At 39.7% G+C, this 27,243-nt stretch overlaps 2 protein-coding genes across 2 annotated transcripts; both read right to left on the bottom strand.

Annotated features, from left to right (window-relative positions):
- Positions 1–3,645: 3,645 nt before the first annotated feature.
- LOC306891805 (uncharacterized protein) lies at positions 3,646–5,946 on the bottom strand. Its single transcript, XM_079452354.1, has 5 exons — positions 5,834–5,946; positions 5,492–5,559; positions 4,815–4,925; positions 4,575–4,635; positions 3,646–4,142 (listed from the first exon to the last, which is right to left on the bottom strand). Exons 2-5 carry the CDS (start codon positions 5,515–5,517, stop codon positions 3,939–3,941), a joined length of 402 nt encoding a protein of 133 aa, XP_079308480.1. The 5' UTR covers positions 5,518–5,559; positions 5,834–5,946; the 3' UTR covers positions 3,646–3,938.
- Positions 5,947–11,146: 5,200 nt separating this feature from the next.
- On the bottom strand, positions 11,147–27,189 carry LOC306891771 (NLR family CARD domain-containing protein 3-like). Its single transcript, XM_079452291.1, has 11 exons — positions 27,097–27,189; positions 23,518–23,585; positions 22,987–23,097; positions 22,756–22,807; positions 20,206–20,410; positions 18,123–19,884; positions 17,634–17,807; positions 17,183–17,356; positions 14,934–15,107; positions 14,465–14,638; positions 11,147–12,022 (listed from the first exon to the last, which is right to left on the bottom strand). Exons 2-11 carry the CDS (start codon positions 23,541–23,543, stop codon positions 11,986–11,988), a joined length of 2,889 nt encoding a protein of 962 aa, XP_079308417.1. The 5' UTR covers positions 23,544–23,585; positions 27,097–27,189; the 3' UTR covers positions 11,147–11,985.
- Between the last annotated feature and the right edge of the window lie 54 nt (positions 27,190–27,243).

The following is a 27,243-nucleotide window of genomic DNA, read 5'->3' as shown; positions in this document are numbered from 1 at the left end:
ATTGTTTCTGATAAAAAGTGTGTGTGTGGCTGATGGCTGATGGTAGAAGAATGGCTGATGGTAGAAGAATGGCAGATAGCATATCAGCAACCTATGTGTGATTAAGAATGTTTCTACCATCAGCTTTTACAAAGTTTCTGTGTTTACACAGTGTGCCAAAATCATGAGTTACACCAAATGCATATCTACTATCTGTGTGAATGTCTACATTTTTATTCTTTGCTAATTCGTATGCGCGTGTGAGCAGGGCCTTGCACAGGGGGGTGGCCCGGTGGCTAGAGCCACTGCCCCTCTGCCCTCATCGACTGAGGTGCCCCTCTTCCCATCGCCCCTCTTCCAATCCCCCACCGCTCCACTCAAAGTCTTCCGCTCCAGGTTTTCCCGCTCGCTCCGCAGCATCACTCACAGTGTCTCTGGGCAGCGCGCTCTCTGTCTCTTGAAACTGAGAGTGAACACGACAGTTAACGAAAGCTGTCGCATTGACAGGTCGGTTACGCAAGAGACTGTGTTTTAATCTGCAAAATTTGTCATTTGGTATTATTTATTTTTTGTATGTCGGTAATGTTTTGCTCTTGGTCTTCTACTAGTGCTAACAACTTGTACAACATATCCGCGTTTTTAGAATTAAAGTTAGCTGCTAGTCTAATCAAAGGATTGTACTCAACTATCAGATTTAGATAATGTCCTGTTGTTGGCACACTTTGTCAATCCCCCCCAAATGTACAACAATGCCTTCACAAAAAAGAAGACCGAGAGAGAATGAGCGAAGGGAGGCTGTTAAAGGCAGTTCAACACTGCAAACATGGATTCAAAGCTCCAGTTTAATTCTTGTAAATATATTTCCCATTGTAATCACTTGTCTTAGTTCTGACTAACACATCATAGGCTCTAAATGAGTTGTATATTGAAATTAAATGTTTATTACTTATTACTCCATTGATGATGAGGCAGAGGCAGGCTCAGAGAGTGAGGGATTTGAATTCAATTCAAATTTTATTTATATAGCGCTTTTCACAATGTGCACTGTTCCAAAGCAGCTTTACAGGGGAAAAGGTAAAACACAGTACATGATTAGTTTAACTTGATATATAACGCCTAGTAAATAATATCTAATGTCAGCAGTCTCCCGCTGGTTTATTTTGCATATTTGCATTAAGTGAAAGCTTTGCTGTAAAGATGTGTCTTTAATCTACATTTAAATTGGGCCAGCATGTATATGGAGAACAGCACGGGTCCCAGAACCGATCCCTGAGGTAGTCCATAGTTTACTTGCGTTAGATTTGATGATTCCCCATTTAAATAGACAAATTGATGTCTGTCTGACAAGTAAGATCTGAACCATTTTAGTGCCTGTCCCTCAATACAGGTATAATTGTGTAAGCGATCTAGAAGTATGTTATGGTCTACAGTATCGGACGCAGCACTAAGGTCAAGCAGGACTAGGAGTGAGATGTTGTAAATCAGCCACTTACAGGTAAGTGTTGTTAAACTGGCTGACAGTAAAGGATTCTGAATACGCTAGAGTTTGATAAAAAGAAAGATAGACATTAAATTATTTGAATGGAAGAGTAGTTATATTACAAGAACATAAATTGAATTAGCACTAAGCCTAACAATTGTATTTGGGATATGATTGTTATTCAAACTCTCTCTATTAAGATGAAACTGCCTCAGAATAAACTCAACAGAGTAAAAGTGAAGGTCTTGGAACTGAGTCAGAGACAGAAAAAGTTCAGAATGAGAAAGAATCATGCAATGCAAAGAGACAGAGAGGGAAGAGACAGACGCGGGCAGGAAGAAATGGAGAGTGAGGCAGCCACTGCCATGTACACAAGGGAGAAAAAGCCAGAAGCATTTGAGTTTTTGCTTCAGTTACAAAATCCATCAGATCCTGTGCATGTAAAAAAAAAAGACAATATAATGTACAATGTGGTACAATGAACAAGTACGTTCTTTTCAGGGACAGTGGTATGAAGAACACCCCTGGTTAGAGTATGTTCTATCAAAACATCTACAATAAAGTCTAAAATGTATTTGAGCGTGTGCTGAATTCTTTTTTAATTGTATATTTTCTAATAACTGGATAATTTGTGTTAACAAGCAACCACCCCCTTAGTGCCCCTTTTTTGGTTTAGGCCACTGCCCCTCAAAATGTCTGTGCACGGCCCTACGTGTGAGTGCAATGAGCTCTGCTGTCTGAGCAGAGAAATTGTCCCTAAAAATGATATCAATTACTTATTTTCTTTATGACATGCAATGTCTGAAATTGCAGACACGCTTTGCGGACAGCTTTCTGCCACGGTCAGTAATTTCGTGACCCAAAAATGAACAAATCGTTTTGCCAGCTGGACTTTGGAGACATTTACTTTGTGTTCTTTTCTCTTAAACAAAGGCCTGCGCACCTGTAAATTTGGGCATGGCACAACTATGCCTTTTTTGAGAAACTCGTTTAATATTGGCCTTATGCTGTTGAGGGCTTCGTTTTTGAGGCTTCTGTTTTGAGGGGGTATTGCTGTTTGCACGGATGAAAATTACCCTTGGGCGTTATCACAACAGGGTTCACAGTTCTTTATCAACCCAACATAATATTTTCCTGTTTCCAACAGTTGAAAGGGCACCTTTCCAAAATTTCTGGTATGTCAATACTCTTCATTAATCTTTTTGTGTGTGAAAACACTTCAAGTCCCCTTGTTACTGACAGACAGGCATGATTCTCACGATGGGTGTGCAACAAATTTGAATATTGCGCGTCATCCCTTTTAACCCATTCTATTGCGTGCGCATATTTGTTAGCAAAACACCCACAGCTCCCCACACCATTGTAATCAACGTCATGAGGCTCTGTGAGGCAAAACATTTTTAGCATCGTACATACGTAATTCAAAACTACATCGTACAGCTGTACGAGCGCTGCACTCAGGTCGTGTTGGTATCATGCTCAATCTGTCATCATACACATTATGACTCTGCCCAGCAAATGAATTGGTCAGCAGTCAGACATGAGAAACCTGTGTTGAAATTTGACACTCCCCAACTCACATTGCACCCTTTTGACATAAATTATTTTACATTAGAGCCACTAGCATTTAAGTAAAACACAGCTAGTTTAGACTCTGGCAAATTTAAACACTTCTTGTGAATCACAGTAGGCGATTTGTTGCCCCTGAATCTATCAAAAATTCAAGCGGTTTGTTGCACACAAGCATTGTGCATTTTAGCAAAGTTCGGAAAGCGGTTTCATTCATCATGGAATGTGAGCTAAGCAGATCTTCGTTGCATACAGTAGGAAAAAGCATTTCTTCATTGCATATGCTAAGGAAATCATACTCACCGCCCACTCACGATTCTGAGTAGTCCCCCCTCTAATCAGGTTGTTTAGAATCTTTTTAACTCACCGTTTTTCACTTTTGTGCCTTGCACTGAGTTCTTTTGGGATCACATCAGCTTGGGGTCCGGAGTAGAGTTCTCTCGTCCCTGTATGGGGTTAGAGCTGGATTTGCTATGTCCAGGATGATCAGTCAACTCTAGTCCGTTCTCCGTCAGCCTTGTGATCCCATACCTCGTCGCCAAATTGTTGTGGAATTTTCTTATTCCTTAATCAAGGTGAGTTTTAAACACTTTAGACAAATGCAACACACAGAGAGCATGAGTTACCTTGCAAGGTATTTTATATTTTATTGACATTCAGTCCGCATCACAAGCATGGTGCAGATAGAAGGTGCCCTCCTTCTCAATTACAGGGCTTTAATATTATTCCCACGTGACACCCCTTCCCCTCCCCTCCCTCGAGCAAGAACGCATCTTTGGTAACATCTTGACCAGAACCTCTTGGTCTTTGCTCAAGGGCAAAGGAGCTGAGTGGTCTGCCACGTAGCAAAACATTTCTAAGGAATTTAAGAACAACAAGATAGACAGTCTTGAATCAACTTTTACAGAGATTAGTATGAAGAAACCCACGTCTTGAAAATTTCCACCACAACGTTCAGTGTGATCTTCAGAAACATCTCTCTGACTCTGATCTGATCTTCATCATCCTCCTCCTCCTCTTCTCTCTCAGAGCATGATGGGTAATCTGGACTCAGTAGACTCTTGAAGATCTTCAGCTCTTTCTTCATCACAGAGATGAGTTTGTGCTCAAGCTTCTGAAAACATTGTTCAAACACACATGATTTTGTTTTCTTATAAGGGCAGAAAAGGTTTTAATCCTCATTTAAGTGAACACAGTTTTTTCCCTACAGAAACTATACACAAACAAAATTATATTTTTTATTTATTTTATATTTTGCCTTCAAATGATTCTCAAAGCATCAAATACACATCAGCATTGATAACACACTGAGATCTATTTTAAAATCAATATGATCGTGACTTCTTACTACAATGAATCAGTTTGAAACTAAACATCTAAACATGTTTCAGAATCATCAGTAATAATAACAGTAATCGGTTTAAAGCTGCAGTACGACTGACAGTAAAATAATCTCATGAAACGCTTTGAAAGAAAATGTATATACAAACGGTTGTTACACAGAAGTTTCTTCGCAAACATTTCTCAACTTTGCACTCACACACACCTGTAAAACAGAATCCATGCGCTTCCTTTTTTTGTGGACTCTGATCCATTTGTTTGTGTTTCTGTAATGTAACAATAAATGAAATATGTGTTTCCATACAGTGAACACATGGATTAATGTGTGTATCTGTCAGTAAAGTGTTCAGTGAATATCTGCAGTAACATCAACAGCACAGACTCAGATCAGAGAATAAAGACTGATGAAGTGATTTACTCGTCTAAACCATCAGACTGTTCTCACCTCACATCTGGATCATCACAGTCTCCTGAACTGAAGAGAATCGGAGGTTCCATTGATGCTACTCTCATCCTGGACACACAGCGGAGTTTAGGAGATTCTCCACCAGTCAAACTAAAACAACATTGCATTCAGTTTAATGCATTAATAAATAAAGCACTTGTATTAATGATATATTTTACCCAATAATAATACTTTAAATAACAAAAATTTAAATAAAAAGTTAAATGTCTTCACATTTGAATTATTATAAAACCACAAATATTAAATCAAACTAAACTGAAAATATTTAAACTAAAGTAAGTTATTAAATACAAACTCCTACATCTGTCAGACCAAACACATCTAACTATAGATGATAACTGTCACAGCTCACCTGCCGGACGAGACTAACCCGGTTTACAAAAACAGGTAACTTTTAATAATTAAACAGACTGGTACATGTAACGCGAGACTTACAAAAGACATTCAATAATCGACAAGGCGACAAAGGAAACACAGACTATAATTAGTCTTTGGTGATGACACTGATGGCTGGCAGGTGAGGGAAACGAGGTGATTACGGATAACAAACTGGTTCGGGATCGTGTGACATAAAGTCCATAGAGAAAACCAGCAGGGGAACAGACGGGAGTGTTACAATAACACATAAAAGTTTATTAAAATCTTTCATTTCTCACCTTTTGGTCTCTTTGGAGAGATTCATGATGAACACACAGTGTCAGAATATAAAGAGTTAATCTCAAACCTGTAAAGAAAATACTGATGTGTTATGTGTCATCTCAGAAATACACACTTCTTTCCCATCAGTCCGTCCACAACATTGAGCTTCACATTTGCTCTTAACAGTGAAACTAAGTTTTCAAAACGTCACTTTTAATGTTTTGAGTTTATAAACACACTTCCTGATTCCAGAAACAACACAATATTCAAGACAGTTCTTCAACCAATAAACTTAATGTGATGTTCAGATCAAGACGATATTAAATCTACTGAATAAACATGAGGCTGTTTATACTTACTGTGTTTTTAGCTTCTTTATGATTTATTTTCTTGAACGAGGCTTTGCTGTAAAATGGCTCCTGCTGTAATACTTTCACTTTCACCTGCAGTTACCTGTGAAGGAGGAGGAGCCACCAAACATGAAAGACTTGTTTGACTTGATTATGTGTTGCAAGATCCAGTAATGACTTGAGACGGACAACAAGACCTGTGGGAATGTAACACTTGTGCTGGAGAACGGTGAGTCATTGTTTTTGTCTCTCTGTGCCAAGATGCAATGACATTAGTTTCTCTCTCTGGGTGGAAATAGCTCATCAATGGGGCATGGTTTTATAAACCAACAGGGACAAGTTTGTTGAATAGTGTTTATCCTGTTTACTTGTGTACAGTCATTGGCAGATTGATTGTATAGTCTGCAGTTGCAAGGCATCCACTTACAATATATATACTTTTTTTTATTCTTTCTTAATCCATTCTCTTACATTTCACTCACTTTTCCATGTCTCTGCACAGCGATATCTGGAGCTTCTTTTTCTCTGGGTCCTAGTGACAATCCGATCGATGCCATAAGATGCTGTCCTTTATAGTTCGTCTTCATGCTGCGCATTGAAAATCGCCATTGAGGCGGACAACAGTAGGCTACTCATTAGAAAATGTAACACTTTACTCAGAACCGCTCTTAACCTCCTGCTATCACAACCTCATTTTCACAATCATTTTCTCTGGCTTCCGCTTCTCCACACACCCACATGGGAGCTTCTTTTCTTAAATGAGAAGTACAACATTACAGATCAGACAGGTGGTGACATCAACGTCCGTTCCCTAATGGAGGCGTTGATGATGTGACACAAGGGGCTTTTTATTTATTTGTTTATTTTAAATGGGAATATGCAGAAATCTGCTGCTTGGTTTCGAGCTTATTATTGACTCAAAGTGTACCTGTTCAGAAATGTTCATGTCAGTAAGTTGTGTTTGGTTTAACGTTATTGGCTAAAAAAACAACTTGATCCCGTCTCGTATCAGTTACGGCAACGGTGATTGGCCAGGGCGAATGTCAGTCAAGAGAGAGGGGGAGGGAAAAAAACTAAAAGCGGGAAGCGAGAGTTGTCGTCATGATAACAGGGACCCGTTTCAGAAAGCAGGGTAAGAGCAAACTCAGTGTAAGTTAACCCCAGAAAACGGGATACTCTGGGTTTTCAGTTTCAGAACGCGAGGTATATCAAACCCGTGACCGCGGGGTAAGTCAAGCCTGTTTCAGAAATCAAGGTATCTTATACTTAGAGTGAGTAACCATAGTAATCTACTCTGTGAACCTAACCTGGTCAGGAGCAGGTTTTATTCCACTAACCCGAGGTTTGTTACAATCTCCGCCCCTTTTCGAAGCGCGAGCGGTGTTGAAATTGCCTTCGCCGTTCGTTTTTTCATTCGTTTTCCTTAATCGCGCACAAGTTCGTAACACAGACATTAAATGTCCGTTTATTCAGTACCCGTAGATGAGGAAGCTGCATTCATTCAGAGAGAGTTACATTTACGTCGGGAGAGAATATATGGTGAAGCCACGTTTGGATGTTTTATCATATCCGGAGGATTCTTTATTTGAGAGGCACAGTTTTTCTTTACAGTCCATTAAATATATTCATAATCTGCTTCATCCTTACATCACAAACCTCACTCATCGGGGTCACGCTCTTACATCTGAGCAGATTCTCTGTTACGTTTCTTTGCTAACGGAAGCTTTCTATATAACACCGGGGATGCAGAACACGTTAGCAAGGCAACTGTATGCAGAGCAGTAAGAAAAGTGTGTATCGCTCTCAAGCACTTTATATACATTTGTGTTAAGTTTCCTGTGAGAGCCATCAAAGAGGAGTTTCATAGGATTGCAGGTGAATGGTGAACGTCTTTCTGAATAAGCTGATCAAATAAATGTGCTCTTGCTGCCACCTCTAATAATTCAAATACCCTTCAGGATTTCCCAATGTGATTGGGTGCACATTTAAAAGGTCCCACTCGCCCCGTTCTGTTCTGGCTTCGAACTGCCGTCGGTCAGAACGAGGGACCGGCGCTCTAACCACGAGCCTAACGACCGCAGTCCCTATTACGTCTGTCGCTAGAGCATCTCTAGCTGGCCTCCGTTACACATAGCTGGAGCAGGGGCAAGCATGGCCAGTTTTTTGTCTTCTATAGCCACAGTGCTCGGTTCTCATATCCTCATAACTTTCAAGGCCAGTTTATTAAATATATCAAACATTTCCCAGTCAGGCATCCTACCAGCAAGAGCATTTAAACTCACCGGACTGAATGATGTTTTTATATTTCATTTCCAGCTGCTGCCACGTTCTTTTTATTGCAGAAGGATTGCACCTACATGACAAAAAATCGTAGGTATATATGTTTATACATATACGATATACATAATATATATATATATATATAGTTCCTCCAATTCGACTGGCGAGAAATAAACGGAGCGTTTTTTGTCACGTGGCGTTGCCATGGTGAATCGTGTTATCTTCGCTCAATTGATGATGGCTTTTTAAAGCCGCGGTGAACACGAGTAACCTCGGGTGAACTTACTCAGAGTGGATTGAACTGATTGAAACCAGCTGTTCTGAAACAGAAAACTCAGAGTAGCGATTATCTGAGTAAATCAACTCAGAGTTCATATTTTAACTCAGTGTTGCTTGAACCTCCTTATTGAAACGGGTCCCAGAGCGCGCTGGTTTATTTGTGTGAAATATAGTCAGAACTGCAGTATTTAAGTGTTAAACATAATAATATTCTGTTGTGAAGTCAACACGACGCCATTCAGAAGAACTGTTATAGTTCAATCTTTGATCTTTATTGCAGTGAACTGTACTATTAGTGTTACTGGTGAGAAACTTTACTCAAGTTTATGCCATACATCGGTGAATGTGCGAGTGTGTGTGTGTGTGTGTGTGGTGGGCCCACAATAAGTTGTTTATTTTGAATTGGTGACTGATATGTTGGTTCTGAACTGAGTTTGCACAGGTACCAGAATCACACTGGTGGTTTACACTAAGTGAAGACAAATTTGTACTTTGTGTATATTTTGAGTTAATTTAAAGAGTGATTCATTAGCCTTATTGTGATGGAAATGTAAGAGGTTAGCCCCTTTAAGTGCTGGGGTGCATAGAAGACTCAACCAAACACTGTATTTGATTTCGCATTGCCAAATCGATGGATAGATGGTGGCTTCCTTAAAAAAGTAGTTAGCCACCTAGCTTGAAAAGAATGGGAGAAGTTCTCCCTCATTTGGAAGAAGAAATAGTGGAGAGACCACATCCAACTGGAAATGGAAAGCCCCTGGGATGGACCCTGCGAGAAAAACGGTTTACCAGTTGCAAAAAGTTTATGATTTAGTTTTTTGACATTTCCTCAAATCTGGACTAGGATTAAAAGCAGCAGCCCTGGAAATCTTCGGCAAGAGCACCCACCACATTTAAAAGCTGCCCACCGGGAAAACAACAACAACAGCTTTAACTTGTTTTGAACTTGGTAAATGACAATGGTATAAAGGATCGTAATGCACAACGTGGAGGCGAAGAACCAAATGAGGTGAAGCATTAAAATCCTTCAGTGCACGGCTAGCCGTGGATTATCCCTTATTTATGACCTGTCTATCTGACACAATGTTTACTGTACACATGCTTTACCAGCACTGTGCTATTCAATACAGTTTCTGAGCAAATCAGACATTCAGTTTCTTCAAGTAACATTTAATCTCGTGATTCCTTTAAACTCTCAGATGACAGAATATAAAGTTCACACTTTCTGTTTGTATCAATGACTTGTCCATGTGCTTTCTTCTTTCTTGCTTTATTAACCCTAAGGCGTCGACAAACATGATCCTTGCAGAACACTGGGTTTTGTTCTCATAGCATAAGAAACAACTCGTCATTAGTGATCATACATGTATGTGTAAACCCATTTGAAAGGGTTAAGTGTTTACTTTTATTTGTGTACAATAACAATGACAACAAAACATTTCATTGTGAAGAGCGACTGCACTCAGTGGAGATCATTCCACACCACCAATAAAGTGTTGTTTTTGTTACACATGGTCATTGTTGGTATTCATATTATTTAATACTTTGCACAATATATGCTAACAATTATTTACAGATTTATATAATTTACATGTTCAAGACAGAACACATGACAGACATATGACGTGTAACTGTGTGCTCATGTTGATCGTAGTCTGAAGAGATTTTAAAAAGAAATGACCAATAAAACATGTGAAGTTTAATCACATTCTTTGTTCTAGTTGCTTCAGAATATTTCACCTTGATGTCCATTATAGGTGTTTAGTGTTTATCTCTCCAGGTGTGAAACACATCAATATTCATCATCACTTACACTCCCTCACATATGGAAAAAGTCATTATATTGTTTCATGTCAACGATCATTTAAGAATCAATTTGTCTGATGCCTAAACTATTATTTTATTATTAGTATTTTATTTTAAGTTCATTCTTTATTAAATTAACTGTAAAGCAGTAAATGTAGGTGTCCATTGCAGCCGCGGCGCTACCATTGGGCCCGGGTGGGCCTGGGCCCGCCCATTTTCACCCAGGCCGAGGAAAGCTTTCAGCGGCTAAGAGAACCTTCTACCCCACGTGTGGACTCTTAAACCCGCCCACAGGCTGTATCGTCACCAGCTAGAGATCCAATGAAATGAATGACGTTGGCGCGCAAGCTTTTCAAGCAAGCTCAATGAATGAAAAAGAGAAGAAAAAAAAGAAGAAAAACTAGCCGCTACTTTTTCTTCTTTTTTTTTCTTCTCTCTTTTTTTCTGTAGCCTAGCCAAGTTTTTCTTTGCACACGGTAGCTATGAAACGCAAAGCAAAGCAGCTTATTTTCATTTAATTTCAGTAAGAAACGCTCCGAGGAGCAGGAGGAGGAAACTCCTGCCATAAGTAATGCGGTTAGTGACCAGCTACCATCCTGCTCGGCCGCCCTCTCTCCATCAAGTACTCTCATAGCCACCCACTCACACCAGCAAGGCAAGTAGGCTAACAGTTAGGCTAATGTTAACGTTAGTGTCTGGTTGTCTACAGCCGCGGCGCTACCATTGGGTAAAAATGGTACCATTCTTTTAAAACTCTTCAATTGTAGAAAACTAAATGAATCACATAAAAGCGAAGATTTTCTACATACAATTAGCGAATCTATTAAAAACTATTTTTAAGTCAACTAAAAATGTATCCAAAACGCTCAGGCCTTTATAAAGCAGTGTACAGCGGAGCACAGAATGATTGATACTGATTTAATGAGGGTGAGCGCCCTCTTCTGGACAAAGACACTTACTGTTCGAGATTTTTATTGTCACATACATAATTACCATTATTAACTTTACGTACATTAACCTCCAGTGACACGTGAACTAACATATCTAAATATGAACTAATGGATTATGTGCACCAAACAAATATCATCAGAAAGCATGAAAAACATATTTTTTTTGCATTTAAAAGGCCACAAATCAACATAATTTAATAATTGAAAGGGTAATATGAAACATTTGTCAGATTTGTAGTTTACATTTTTTACCATTCTTCTGTCATTCTGAATTCATAAGAAACAGTTCAATCATTTTGGACAGTTCCCTTCCCGCCGTGCTGGGTGAATAAATGGAGAGAGAAACAGACCCTCCAAAGATATAATTCCGTTTCAGTCTTTTTGTGTATTGAACGTTCAAAAGAGATAAATGAAGTTAGGCTTACTGCCAAGGTGTACGTCTCTGTCCGCTTCAGCACTGAGCTGAGGACAGCGACACAAGAGCCACACAGGTCGGCTACTGAGTCGCTGTCCTCTGTCCAAAGCGCTGAAAGGAGATAAAGGGGAACCCGTTTTTTGGGCTTATTTTAACTGGCCCATCCAGTTTTCTGGAGGCCCACCTACAATCGAAATCCTGGCGCCGCTACTGGTCCATTGACCATGTAATAATGTATCGTGACCAGACACACGTCAGACTTTAGGAGCTCAGAGATACAGGATAATACAGAATATGAGATCAGAATGTTATACAAATGGAAATAATGATAAAAAAGACACTTTTTAGCTCTTCACAGCCGTCACCGGTGATGTCACAGTCTTCAGAGAGAAAAAGGCTCAGATGATCTTTACTGAATGAAGGGAATCCTTTCACTCTTCATGTGATTGATAGAGTCGAGGCTTAATACTGTAAAACATTGAGGAGAAACATCAGATATGATATTAATATTCACTCATCTATTCAATTCAATTCAATTCAATTTTATTTATATAGCGCTTTTCACAATTTGCATTGTTCCAAAGCAGCTTTACAGGGGAAAAACGAAAAACCCAAGAAAGGGTAAAACACGCTACATGGTGTTTTATAAAAATCCAATTATTCTAGTAAATAATATCTATGTAAATCTGATTTATTTAGCATATTTGCATTAATTGAATGCTTGGCTGAAAAGATGCGTTTTTAATCTAGATTTAAATTGGGCGAGTGTGTCTGATCCTCGAATAATATCAGGGAGGCTGTTCCAGAGTTTAGGTGCTACGTATGAGAAAGCTCGACCCCCTTTGGAGGATTTAGTTATTCTGGGTATTATCAAAAGTCCCGCGTTTTGAGATCTTAGAGAGCGTGATGGGTTGTAGTGTGATAGAAGCTCTGTTAGGTAGGTAGGGGCTAAACCCTTTAGGGCTTTATAAGTGATTAAAAGAACTTTAAAGTCAATACGATACTTAATGGGTAGCCAGTGAAGGGTTGATAAAATTGGGGTTATGTGATCGTATTTTCTGGACCTGGTCAGAACTCTGGCAGCTGCGTTCTGAACTAACTGTAGTTTGTTTATTGATGATGCAGGACAGCCACTGAGTAGCGCATTACAGTGGTCAAGTCTTGAGGTTATAAATGCATGAATAAGCTTCTCCGCGTCAGCAACACACAGAATATTTCGTAGCTTGGACACATTTCTTAGGTGGAAAAAGGCTGTTTTTGTGACATTTGAGATGTGATTTTGAAATGACAGGTTGCTGTCTAATATAACGCCTAGATCTTTTACTGTATTTGTTGGAGTAACAGTACATCCTTCAATTTGCAGTTTATAATCAGAAATATTTGGTTTGCGTGTCTTTGGTCCGATAAGTAATATTTCTGTTTTATTAGAATTTAAAAGAAGGAAATTACAGGTCATCCAATGTTTTATATCTACAATGCACTCTGCCAATTTGGATAGCTTGGAGGAATCATCTGGTCTTGATGAGATATATAGCTGAGTATCATCTGCATAGCAATGGAAGCTAATTCCATGTTTTTTAATAATGTTTCCGAGGGGCAGCATGTATATGGAGAACAGAACGGGTCCCAGAACCGATCCCTGAGGTAATCCATAATTTACTTGCGTTAGATTTGATGATTCCCCATTTAAATGGACAAATTGATGTCTGTCTGACAAGTAAGATCTAAACCATTGTAGTGCCTGTCCCTCAATACCAGTATAATTGTTTAAGCGATCTAGAAGTATGTTATGGTCTACGGTATCGAACGCAGCACTAAGGTCAAGCAGGACCAGGAGTGAGATGTTACCTTTATCTGATGCTATAAGCAGGTCGTTTGTAATTTTAACGAGCGCAGTCTCAGTGCTATGATGCGGTCTGAAGCCTGACTGAAATTTTTCGTGCATGTTGTTATTTTGTAAGAAAGAGCACAACTGAGTGCACACTACTTTTTCTAGGATTTTAGACAGGTATGGAAGATTTGAAATCGGTCTATAGTTTCCTAGTTCATTTGGATCTAAGTTTGGTTTCTTGATAAGAGGCTTAATGACGGCCATCTTAAAGGGTCCTGGGACATGGCCTAGATTAATTGACGAGTTGATAATGTTATAAATGGGCTCAATTGCAACAGGTAGTAACTCTTTTAATAATTTAGTTGGTATGGGGTCTAGTAAGCAAGTTGTAGGTTTAGAAGTTGTAGATCTCAGTCATTATCAACATCATGTCACAATGACTTTATACTTACAAATCATATTAAATTAATCTGAGAGAGAGAACACAATACAAGAAGTGCAGCCACACCAACATTAACACAAGTGTGAGTACAAAACATTGATATGACAGTCACTTGAACACAAAAGTAATAAAGACTGAGTACACCTAGAGTTACAAACTCTCATGTTTATTTGTGTTCAGCACAACAAAGAAATGTATTCAGGTTTATAACAACTGGTCCCGAAAAGTGAAAATTCTTTAATCATTTACACCTTGTGTCATTCCAAACCTGTATGACTTTCTTCTGCAGAACACAAAATATATTTTGAAAAATGTTGGTCCCCATTGTCTTGTCATTGGTTTTGTATACATACAATAGAAGTTCATGGCTACCAACGGTTTTCAGTGTTTTGCAGAAGAACATGAGGTTGGGTGAACTTATTTGAGTAAACTCAGAAATATAGGCTACTCATATTAATTTAAAAAAGTGTCTGTGTGTGTGTTTGTGTGTGTTATGCAAACATCTTGTCCAAAAGTCGAGTTATATTAAAAGTTTGTCCAACACTTTGTTGAGTTTAATATTAAAGATTTCTCAACATTTTACATTGTGGTAATTGTTTAAAAAAATTAAAGGGTTTAAAAATAATAAATAACTCACAGTAGTTTCTGTAGTTGACAGTGTGGATCCTTCAGTAGATCAGAGAGCAGCTTCACTCCTGAATCTTCTGGATTATTAAAGCTCAGATCCAGTTGTGTCAGATGTGAGGGGTTTGATCTCAGAGCTGAAGTCAGAGCAACACAACCTTCAGATCTAATACTGCAGTCAGACAGACTGAAGAGAGAAGAAAAATTAATTACAGAACTCTATGACATTTTACAATAATATCTTGTTTCATATTTTTTATACCTTTAATGTAAAATGATTTAATGGGCTGTATAAATTATCATCAGATGTATGTTTGTCACAGTAAGAAAGTATCAGAATAATCTGAATCTACAGAGAGTCATTGACTGACAGTCACTGTTGAGTCTCTTACATATAAAGATGATTCTGATAAACTTATGAAGACCTCCATTTACATAATACATACACATGTTTAACTTTATTGCTTTAAGGATTTTCTTACTTTAGTGTCTTCAGTTTACAGTTTGTATTCTTCAGTCCATCAGAGAGCAGCTTCACTCCTGAATCCTTCAGATTATTGTCACTCAGGTTCAGTTCTGTCAGACTTGAGGAGTTTGATCTGAGAACTGACGCCAGTGATAAACAACTTTTCTCTGTCAGATTACAGTCACTGAGACTGAAAGAGAAATAACAAGATAACAGTGAGTCACAAAGTTAGTAATAAACTTAAAGTCAAAACAAGTTGATCTAATTTCAATGAAATGAGGTTTTATTAACAAAGTTCGGGAGGAACCTAAGCATATAAATCAGTCCGATGTTCCATCAGCAGCAATCACCTATCAACCGAGCACGCAATCTCTTCTTAATTATCTGGGCTGGTTCACCATCAGCAATCACCGTATCTACCCTATCAGCTCCAGCAAGCTCTATCATAAATAGACAAACAATCTTACCTTATGCATCTTGCCAGATAAGCATCGTCAAGTTTCGCCACTATGTCAGAGTCTCCCGTGGTCTCCAAAGTAGCAAATGTTCCAGATCCTTCGGCGCCATCCATGCGTACCCCAGCCTTCCAACGCTGCCAACGTCAGCGTGAGCTTGTCTCCGCACAACATGCAAACGGCTGCCATTCTCTCTCTACAACAGGCACGCCCCACGTTTTCATTGGCCACAGCCGCTGCGATGCCAGCGCCTCCACACGCTCATGCGATGGAACCTCCACCAGTCTCCAGCAGCATCAGAGCGTAAACAGAAGTTCAGGCTGCTGGCGCCCGAAGCGGACCCCATGCCTATTCCTGTACCACCTTATCCAGAGTTGATCTTCCAGTGAATCACCCAGTGCAAACGCTTCTTGATGCCTCTCTCAATTCCATCACTAAGGAGAATGTTCACTCAATTCCATCACTATGGAGAAGCTTCAGATCTTTTCACCAGGCTTTCAGCATTCCCTTCCCGGAATTTTCTCTTCTCACAATTACCTCATACATCTAATTTCTCAACACTGCAAAAAACCTTCAGGCCAGCTCAATCAGAGGTTACCTCAGCGGACTCCAGTTCTTCCATAAATTGATTTTCAACTCCCTGTCACGGGCCATAGCAAGCTCCCAAACGAAGATCCCAACCCGCCCGTCAGGACGCCAGGAGGCCCATTACCCCGGAGATTCTCACCAAATGCATCTCCACCCTCCGCAAGGGATATCACTCCACAGATGTTGCCCACACACTCGATGCCATGTTCACATTGGCGTTCTTCGGCTTTCTACGATGCTCATAGATCACCACCACATCCACATTCGACCGACCCTTCGGTTCACCCCACCGTGAATGACCTCCAAGTGCTGGATTCGGAGACGATTTCTTACTCGATTACGCATCACCTTCGGACCTATCGACTTAAGCAGGTGTCACATTCACAGTTACCAGTTGTCCAGCTTTGTCACCCGGGAACCCCTTCGCAGGAGATGGTTCTCACATCTTGTGCTCGGCTGAGCCGGGCCTTATTGCTGAAGGTGGCACCACCATACAGTTTGTTAACACTGCAGCCAGCACTTCCATCTCACGACGTTGTTCTCAAAGTCTCGAAGACTGCACCACTCGCCATGCAGACAGTATCGCAGCAGCAACCGCCCCTGCAGGGGCACGAGCTTCCAACCAGTGCTCTGGAGCACCATTCACAACTTGCCATTATGCCAGTATCGCAGCAGCGACCGGCCCCGCAGGGGTCCGAGCTTCCAACAAGTGCTCTGCAGAGCACTTGCTCTGACCGGGTTCGGATAGATCCGGCGAGCTCGGAGCCCACTCCCTGCACAACACGCAAAATACGCATAACCTTCATGCCCATGCTTTACCATCTATCCCAACAAGTAGCTGTTTATCGGCGAGGGCGAACTCGTGAAAGCTTGACAACTTCCATGAGTGACAGTGAACTTCAGTAAAACATGGTGTGTGTGTCCAGAAACACAAGAACAGTATGTCATGTTAACTTCATGTAAATGGAGCAACTTTCTGTATAATAAAATTACATTTATTAATTGGGAACTGATTTTATCCAGAGGGATTTACACATGAGATTAATAGAAGAAGAACGAGTTTATCCAAGAGAAAACATAATACAAGTAAAGTGACTACATCAATTTTTCACAAGAACAAGAGTGAAACAGCAAAACATAATCACAAGTGACTAAAGTATTTTTGCTGTTTATTACAAATAGTGAGTTTATAAACAAAATTATAATTTAATCAGTAACTCACAGTAGTTTGTGTAGTTGACAGTGTGGATCCTTCAGTAGATCAGAGAGCAGCTTCACTCCTGAATCTTCTGGATTATTAAAACTCAGATTGAGTTTTGTCAGATGTGAGGGGTTTGATCTCAGAGCTGAAGTCAGAGCAACAAAACCTTCAGATCCAATACTGCAACCAGACAGACTGAAGAGAGAAGAAACATTTAATTAGAAAACTCAATGATATTTTACAATTACATCTGGGGTTATTTAGCTTTCCTCGTTGTCTCATGGTTAATTCTGTATTTACATCAGATGTGTGTTTGGTTAAAGTGTCTCACAGTTATTTCTCAATGTAAGATGATCAGAATAATCTGAATCAAGTGTCTTTTACAACAACATTATATAAAGATGATTCACATGAATTTTTATTCTATTTACATATAAAAACATACATTTTTAACTTTATTGGATTTTCTTACTTTAATGTTTTAAGTTTACAGTTTGTATTCTTCAGTCCATCAGAGAGCAGCTTCACTCCTGAATCCTTCAGTTTATTGTAACTCAGGTTCAGTTCTGTCAGACTTGAGGAGTTTGATCTGAGAACTGACGCCAGTGATGAACAACTTTTCTCTGTCAGATTACAGACACTCAGACTGAAAGAGAAATAACAAGATAACATTGAAGATATAAACACATCAAGAGATAATGTTTGAACAATGAGAATCCTCTGCAAAAGAGCTGAAGCAACATCTGCACCTGATAGAGAATCACTGCAAGAACTGAACCCTGACAGACATTATAAATAAAAAACAAATGAATAAAAATCAGAAAGAAGCCACAAGAGAGCAGCTCTCACTCTATAGATGCAGTGAACCATTCCATCATGTTTTATTGTGTCTCTGTAGGACATTAACTACAGTAATGTGGACTGTTAGATGTTCAGGTGAAACTGCAGGTAAATGACTCACTCAGCTGTTCTGGATGCTTTGATCACTGGCAGAAGCCTCAGAAGACATTCATCGGATCGATCATATTTCCTCAGATTAAATTTATCTAGCTTCTCTTCTGAATTCAGTAACACAAACACCAGAGCCGACCACTGAGCAGGAGAGAGAAGGACTCCAGTAAGACTAGACTCATCTCTTCTGTTCACATATGTTTGTACTTCCTGCACTAGAGAATGATCATTGAGTTCATTCAGACAGTGAAACAGATTGATGGATTTCTCTGGAGAGAGATTCTCTCTGATCTTCATCTTAATGTACTCGACTATTTCCTGTTTACTGTCAGAGCTTCTTCCTGTCTGTGTCATCAGATATTGTAAGATTGTCTGATTGGACTCCAGTGAGAGACCCAGAAGAAATCTGAGGTAAAGATCCAGGTGTCCGTTCTCACTCTGTAAGGCCTTGTCCACTTCACTCTTCAGTAAATCACTCATGTTTGATCTCAATCTGCCGAAGAGTCCTGATGTTTGCTGAAGAAATGACAGAAACTTGAATAAAGCAGCGAGAAACTCCTGAACGCTCAGATGCACAAAGCTGAACACCTTCCCCAGGTTCAGTCCAAACTCCTCTCTGAAGATCTGAGTACAAACTCCTGAGTACACTGACGCTTCTCTGACATCAATGTCACACTCTCTCAGATCCTCCTCATAGAAGATCAGGTTCCCTTTCTCCAGCTGTTGAAAAGCCAGTTTTCCCAGAGACTCAAGACTCTTTCTAGCCTGCTGAAGATCTACCTCACATTTCCCATCATACTTCTGACTCTTCAGTTTGATCTGAAACATCAGGAAGTGTGTGAACATGTGAGTGAGAGTCTTGGGGATCTGTGCTGGACTCTCTGCTTCACTCAACATTCTCTGGAGAACAGTGGCTGAAATCCAGCAGAAGACTGGCATGTGACACATGATGTACAGACTTCTGGATGATTTCATGTGTGTGATGATTCTGTTGGCCAGACTCTCATCATTGATTCTCTTCCTGAAATACTCGTCCTTCTGAGGGTCATTGAATCCTCGTACATCTGTGATCAGATCAACACACTCAGGAGGAATCTGATTGGCTGCTGCTGGTCGAGAGGTGATCCAGATCAGAGTAGAAGGAAGCAGATTCCCCTTGATGAGGTTTGTCAGCAGCACATCCACTGATTCTCTGACATCAAACAAACTCGGATTCTTTGAGAAATCTAGAGGAAGACGACACTCATCCAGACCATCAAAGATAAACACAACTTTATAATCATCAAAGTCTGTCGATCTCAGTTCTGTTGTATCTGTGAAGAACTGATGAAGAAGATCCATCAGACTGATATTTGTCTGTTTGACCAGATTCAGTTCTCTGAAAGGAAGTGGAAATATAAAGTGAAGATCTTGATTTGTTTTTTCTTCAGCCCAATCCAGAATGAACTTCTGCACAGAGACTGTTTTTCCAATTCCAGCGACTCCTTTAGTCAGCACACTTCTGATGGGTTTGTTTAGTTCAGGTGAGACTTTAAAGATGTCATTACATTTGATTTGTGTTTCTTGTGTCTCTGATCTTCTGGATGCCGTCTCAATCTGTCTCACCTCATGTTCATTATTGATGTCTTCACTCCCTCCCTCTGTGATGTACAGCTCTGTGTAGATCTCATTCACAAGTGTTGAGCTTCCTTGACCTGAGATTCCTTCATTCATTCTCTGGAATTTATCTTTTAGTCTGGATTTGTGTTTCTTCATGTATAAAGGGGCAAGTTCTGATAAACAAAGAGTATTTAAGCATAAAAACAAGCAAATATATATTTCTTATTTAATATCATTTTAATATAGTAAAGCTCTCTATGCTTATTAAACCAAATGAATATTTTTGCCTAATTTGTTCTTATATTTGACCTTAAGAGTGTCTTAAGATTTTGCTGATCATGACATTAGATGAACACAAAAAGCTTCATGGTTCTATTCTGTTGATTTATTAACTGTAAATGTATTTTCACTAATAATCATCAGTAAATACAGACACTGTGTCTGTTCGTCTGAAGGTAAAGTGATGTCATAGTCACATGACTGAGAGCTCTTACTGGTCTGTAGTTTGTCAGCGAGGTCTGTCTGCTTCATCTTCCTCAGGACGTTCAGTGTGATATTCAGAAACATCTCTCTGACTTTGATCTGATCTTCATCATCCTCCTCTTCTCTCTCAGAGCATGATGGGTAATCTGGACTCAGTAGACTCTTGAAGATCTTCAGCTCTTTCTTCATCAGAGAGATGAGTTTGTGCTCAAGCTCCTGAAAACATTGTTCAAACACACATGATTTTGTTTTCTTCTGAGAGCAGAAAAAGGTTTTAATGCTCATTTTAGTGAACACAGTTTTTTTCCTACAGAAACTACACAAACAAAATCATATTTTCTTTAATTCATATTTTGCCTTCAAATGATTCTCCAAGCATCACATACACATCAGCATTGATAACACACTGAGATCTATTTCAAATCAATATGATTGTGACTTCTTACTACAATGAATCAGTTTGAAACTAAACATCTAAACATGTTTCAGAATCATCAGTAATAAATACAGTAATCTGTGTAAAGCTGCAGTACGACTGACAGTAAAAGAATCTCATGAAATGCCTCTTTAACATACAGCTTTGATTTTGGGCTTATAAACATATTTTGGGATAAAATCATTTTAAAGTTTCATTTGAAGAAGAGCATCTACATTTCTGAATAAACTGTGAATGAAACATGATTTTGAATGTCAATCAAATGAATGTCAAATAAATTATTTTCAATTAAAGTAAAATACTAGAAGACACATTTTCTTAAATTAAATACTCTAAAATAATAAATGTTTATATAAAAACGGTTGTTACACAGTAGATGTTACGCATCCATTAATCAACTTGCAATAATTATATTTCTAATAAGTATATTTATAGAAACATCCTGGTGTAGGCTGAAACATGTTTTGGTTGCACTTTATTTTACTGTATGTAGTGTACTTACAGTGTACTTAGCAAAGAAAGTAATGGGTAGTAATAATAATAAATTGAATTTATATAGTGCTTTTCAAGAACTCAAAGTCGCTTTACAAGAAGATACAAAAAAACAAAAACAAATGGGACATGGGGCTATGGGTAGGCAGAGGTAAAGAGATGGGTCTTGAGGCAGGACTGGAAGATGGCAAGTGTCTCAGAGGTGCGTATGTCATGGGGGAGGGAGTTTTAGAGCCTGGGAGCTGCCCTAGAGAATGCTCTGTCCCCAAAACTGCAGAGCTTGGACTTTTGGATGGAGAGGAGACTAGCTGAGGTGGATCTGAGGGGCCGTGAGGGTTGGTACAGGGAGAGGAGGTCAGTGAGATATGTGGGGGCCAGATGGTGAAGGGCTTTGTAGGTGAGGACCAGGATTTTGTAGGTGATCCGGTGGGAGATGGGAAGCCAGTGAAGTTGTTTAAGGACTGGAGTGATGTGATGCCAAGATTTGGAGCGGGTGATGAGTCGGGCGACTGAGTTCTGGACCAGTTGAAGTCGTTTGATGTGGGTGGAGCTGATGCCAAGGAGAAGTGAGTTGCAGTAGTCCAGTCGGGAGGAGATAAAGGCATGAATGAGTCTTTCGGCAGCTGGGAGTGTGAGAGAGGGTCTGATTTTGGCGATGTTGCCGAGGTGAAAGAAGGGGGTTTTAACGACTTGGCGGATGTGAGGCTCAAGGGAGAGGGTGGACTCAAAAATCACGCCAAGGTTGCGGGCCTGGGGAGACGGAAAGACAATGGTGCCGTCGATGGTGAGAGTAGGGTTATTGGTTTTGCTGAGTGTGGATTTGGAGCCGATGAGGAGGAATTCCGTTATATCACGGTTGAGTTTGAGAAAGTTGTGTTGCATCCAAGTTTTAACAGCTGATAGACAGGAATTAATGTGGGAGAGGGGAGGATTGTGGGGGGATTTGGTGCTGAGTTAGATCTGGATGTCATCAGCATAGCAGTGGAAGTCCAGGCTGAAGTGGCGGAGTATCTGACCAAGAGGGAGGATGTAGATGAGGAAGAGGAGGGGGCCGAGTACAGAGCCTTGGGGAACGCCTTGGGTGACTGTGGCTGCTGTAGAGGTGTGGTTATGGAGAGAGATGAAGTGGGATCTGTTGGATAGGTAGGAATGGAGCCAGCTGACCGCAGTACCTTCGATGACGAGGTCTTTGAGTCTGGTGAGCAGGATTTTATGGCTCCTGGTATCGAAGGCTACACTCAGGTCGAGTAGGATGAGGATGTTGAGGGAACCGGTGTCAGCCGAGGTGAGGAGGTCGTTGAGGACTTTGAGGAGGGCGGTTTCTGTGCTGTGGTGTACGGTAACTACACATGGTATAAATTTAGGTTCAGGATTAGACCCTCATTATTCCCCAGTTATTATATTTATAAGTACACAGTATGAACATGAGAACCAGGACTGTAAAATAAAGTGCTACCCATTTCTTTATTAAGGCCAAAGTCTGTGATATATGTGCATGTGGTTTGAGTTTGTTCTAAGTTTTATACTAAAATAAAGTCAGGAAAGAGTTTTACTGTATTATATTACATCTCCTACATGAATGAATCAGATGATGAATCATGAAAACACAACAAAAATGCACACGGACACCCACCTGGAAAACAGACTCCATGTGCTTCCCTTTGAATGAGACATTTGTTGTGTTTCTGTAATTGAACAATAAATTAAATATCTGTTTCCACACAGTGAACACATGGATTAATGTGTGTATCTGTCGGTAAAGTGTTCAGTGAATATCTGCAGTAACATCAACAGCACAGACTCAGATCAGAGAATAAAGACTGAGGAAGTGATTTACTCGTCTAAACCATCAGACTGTTCTCACCTCACATCTGGATCATCACAGTCTCCTGAACTGAAGTTAAATGGTTGACCCATTGATGCTTCACTCTTCATGGACACACAGCTGGGTTTAGGAGATTCTCCACCAGTCAAACTAAAACAACATCACAACACTTTACTTCATGTTTAGTTCATCAGTTTGTTATAAATATCATCTATTTACGCAGTGCAGCAATAGGACACAAATTCAACAACAACAGCATATGATCTTAATATTCAAAAGTGTTTCAATAAAGCACTTGTATTAATTAGCGTTTTCACCAAATAATATAAATATGAACAAATTATAAAATTTATTTTAATATAACTCATAATATATTTGTGTATACAAGTTATACAATTTTTTTGTTATATACATAAACGTTAAACTGAATTAAGTTATTAAATACAAACTCTTACATCTGTCAAACCAAAATTTTGCCTTCTACTGTACAAGCACATGTAACTTTAGACAAACATTTTTCAATTATAATAAAAACAATGGTTGTTTATTAAAATCTTTAAATGATCTCACCTTTTGGTCTGTTTGGAGAGATTCATGATGAACACACAGTATCAGAACGTAAAGAGTTAATTTTAAACCTGTAAACAAAATACTGGTGTGTTATGTCATGTGTCATATCAGAAATACACACTTCTTTCAAGTCAGTCTACAGCTGGTTTCTCAAAGCGGGGTCCACGTGTGTCAGGGGTCCACGAAATGATTTCCGTAGTGTGGAAAATGCAAACGGAACCTCATGATTTCTTGCAGCTTAATCTCCAGAACACGCAAAAAACATGTTACATTATTCACTTACTGATAAATAACAAATAATTAACAAATCATATATCTGTCTTTTGTATTTTCATGTCACATGGCATGACACGCTCTCTGTTCACTCACAAACAACCGCATGTCCAGGGAGAAGAGTGAATCCATGTAGGCCAATATTTATAGATATATTGTTATGGAACAGGTAGTGAAGAACCCAAGCGCAGGCAGCAGGGATGAAGGGGTAACAGGATTTTATTAAATAATAACACAGGAAACAAAACAAAAACCCACGAGGGGGTAAAAAGCAGAGTACACAATAAACTGATAACTAAACACTCAACAAGACTTAACCATAAAACACTAAGACTGAAACAAAACACTAACACTGACTAGAATATACTTAAACGTATTTCTCAAGACCAAGGGTACTTTACGGAGCAGGAACAATATACAACGAACCAGCAAAAGACAATAGACAAGAGGGCATTAAATAGGGGAACAAACACAGGATAATTACTAAGGGGCAGTTGAAGGTAATGAAACACTAATGGTAAGGCTAACGAGACAAAAGGGCGGGAAACACTGACGAGACACGAGAAAGCACATGGCATGTCAGAATCAAAACCAAGCCATGTCTTTCTCACACAAAACCTAAGGCTATGCCATGACTCCGCTGCAAGACCAAGAATAAACATGACATGATAGCGGATTCATGACATATATACTGTATGTATATATGTCACGAGTTTCAGGCAAAGAACCCAATTGCAGGCAGCGGAAGGTGGTGTGAAACCAAAGGCTTTATTTATAAAACACAAGAACCCATGAGGGGCAAACAATAATGAACAAGCAATAATAATAAATTGACCCGACAGGACACGATAGAGGAGATATAATAAAGCGACACAGATTAAGCTTTCACTGTTATACTGATGATACGCAACTTTATATGTCATCGAAGCCTCATGAAACACAGCAATTCCCTTGAATAGTGTAATGCATAGTCGATATAAAAAAGTGGATGAGTAACAATTTCTTATTACTGAACTCGACAAAAAAGAAGCGTTTCTTATTTGACCAAAAACCAGCCATACGCAACAACCAAGAATACTGCTTAACTATTGACGGATGTTCCATAAAACCCTCATCTTCAGCAAACAATCTTGGCGTTTTATTCTACTGTACTCTGTCATTTGAGAAACAAGTCGCCAACACCTGTAAAATTGCGTTTTTCCATCATAAAAATATATCTAAACTACATCATATGCTGTCACCATCAGATGCAGAGAAGCGTATACATGCCTTTATGACATCAAGACTAGATTACTGAAATAAACTATTAGGTGGTTGCCCTGCAGGCCTATTACAAAAATTACAACTGATCAAAAATGTGGCAGCTCGAGATCTTACACGAACAAAAAAGTATGAGCATATTAGCCCGGTTCTGTCAACCTTGCACTGGTTACCTATAAAGCATCGCATAAACTTTAAAATCTTGCTTATTACCTATAAAGCCCTGCATGGTTTAGCTCCTCACTACTTGAGAGAACTTCTAACGTATTATAGTCCATCACGTGCACTACGCTCTCAGGCATCAGGTCAGTTGGTAATACCTAGAATTTTAAAATCAAGTGCAGGCGGCAGATCCTTTTCCTATCTAGCGCCTAAACTTTGGAACAGTCTTCCCCACACTGTCCGGGAGGCAGACACACTCTGTCAGTTTAAATCTAGACTAAAGTCGCATATTTTTAATCTTGCATACACTACACTATCATAATATATATTTTCCAAATGTTTAGGCTGCACTAGTTAGATCAACCGGAACCAGGAACACTTCCAATAACAACTGATGCATTTGTTGCATCAAAGAGTGCAGAACAGTACTCTACTCTCAGCCAGTTTTGTCTCATTGTTCTAAGGTTACCAGAGCGGGCAGGACGCAGTCCAAGGTTACCAGAGCGGGCAGGACGCAGTCCATGCCCAGACCTGACAAATGCTTTGATGACAGAGCTGGACAAAGGACGTGGCGACTCTACAAAATTATTAATGAAAATCTTAAATCTAATAATTTTTTTATTTTGCCTTGTTGTGCAAGCACTGTCGAGCTTGTGCAGAGGCTGCAGTTTTTGCCAGAGGGGAACTGGAATCCCCTGGTTAGGCATGGGTTTCCGCTGAGGTTTTTTTCTCCTCCAATGGAGTTTTGGGTTCCTTGCCACCGTTTGCATACTGTTTTGCACTGTTTGCCTGGCCGGGGGGGCTGCTAGAATTGTATAGTTTTATTTAATTAACACTGCATATAGGAATTTATAGTGTGTCTGATATTTGACCTGTGTTTTGACTTGCATAACCTTTTATGTTTTACTTATAGTCAATGTTTTCTTGTACAGCTGCTTTGTAACAATGAAAATTGTAAAAAGCGCTATATAAATAAATCTTGACTTGACTATTAATACAGTGGTAGTATAATATGACATTTAACAAAAGAGCATAATCCATACTACCCGAAGGACACGTGCTGTACTTCGTGTCTTGACTCTCCCCCAGCAGACCATTTCATTCCTCCCCCTCGGTCTGGCCCTGCCTCCCTGTGCCTTTACGAAGGTCAGGGAGGCTGCCCTCAACCTCATTGCCCACTTAGGTACTCCCTGACCGAGACATCTTCGGGACGGATGCCTTTGCGCTCAGCTGGCTGCCGGACAAGCGTAAGTACATCTTCCGCGCCGTCTGCTATCCGTACGCTTGTGGGACCTTAACATGGCCCTGGCGGGCCTCCGTAAGGCCCCGTTCGAACCCCTGTAGAACCCGATCTTTCTCTCTAATAATAAAGAACGCTTCTCATGTCGGCGCTTGACTCCATCGGAGGGTGGGGGATCAGCACGCACTCCCCATGTCCACCGAATGCCTAGAGTTGCGGGTACCCCACGTGGGCAAGACCCAAACCTCTCAGCTATATAAGTAACAGTGCAGTGGAGAAGTTTTTGCATATTTAGTTGAAGTACCGGAGTGCAAAGATTCATGTGTAAACAGTAGTTACTGCAATGAACAGTCAGCAGTGCAAATGAGCATACAGGTAGTGCAAATAAATATGAAAAAAATGCTGTAAGGGGTCCCTTTCTCCAAAAAGAACCCCTTTTCTACAGCAATCAGCTTCACATTTGGTCTTTAAACAATTAAACTACATTTTCAAAACGTCTTAATGTTTTGAGTTTATAAACACACTTCCTCATTCCAAAAACAACACAATATTCAAGACAGTTCTTCAAGCAATAAACTTAATGTGATGTTCAGATCAAGACGATATTAAATCTACTGAATAAACATGAGGCTGTTTATACTTACTGTGTTTTTAGCTTGTTTATGATTTATTTTCTTGAACGAGGCTTTGCTGTAAAATGGCAAATAGTAGTTTCACTTTCAGCTGCAGCTTCCTGTGAAGGAGAAGAAGCCACCAAACATATGATACACACACACACACACACATGATCA

This window comes from Barbatula barbatula, assembly GCF_947034865.1.
Source record: "Barbatula barbatula genome assembly, chromosome: 3".
Taxonomy (NCBI): Eukaryota; Metazoa; Chordata; class Actinopteri; order Cypriniformes; family Nemacheilidae; genus Barbatula; species Barbatula barbatula.
This window is presented reverse-complemented; position numbering and strand designations above follow the sequence as displayed.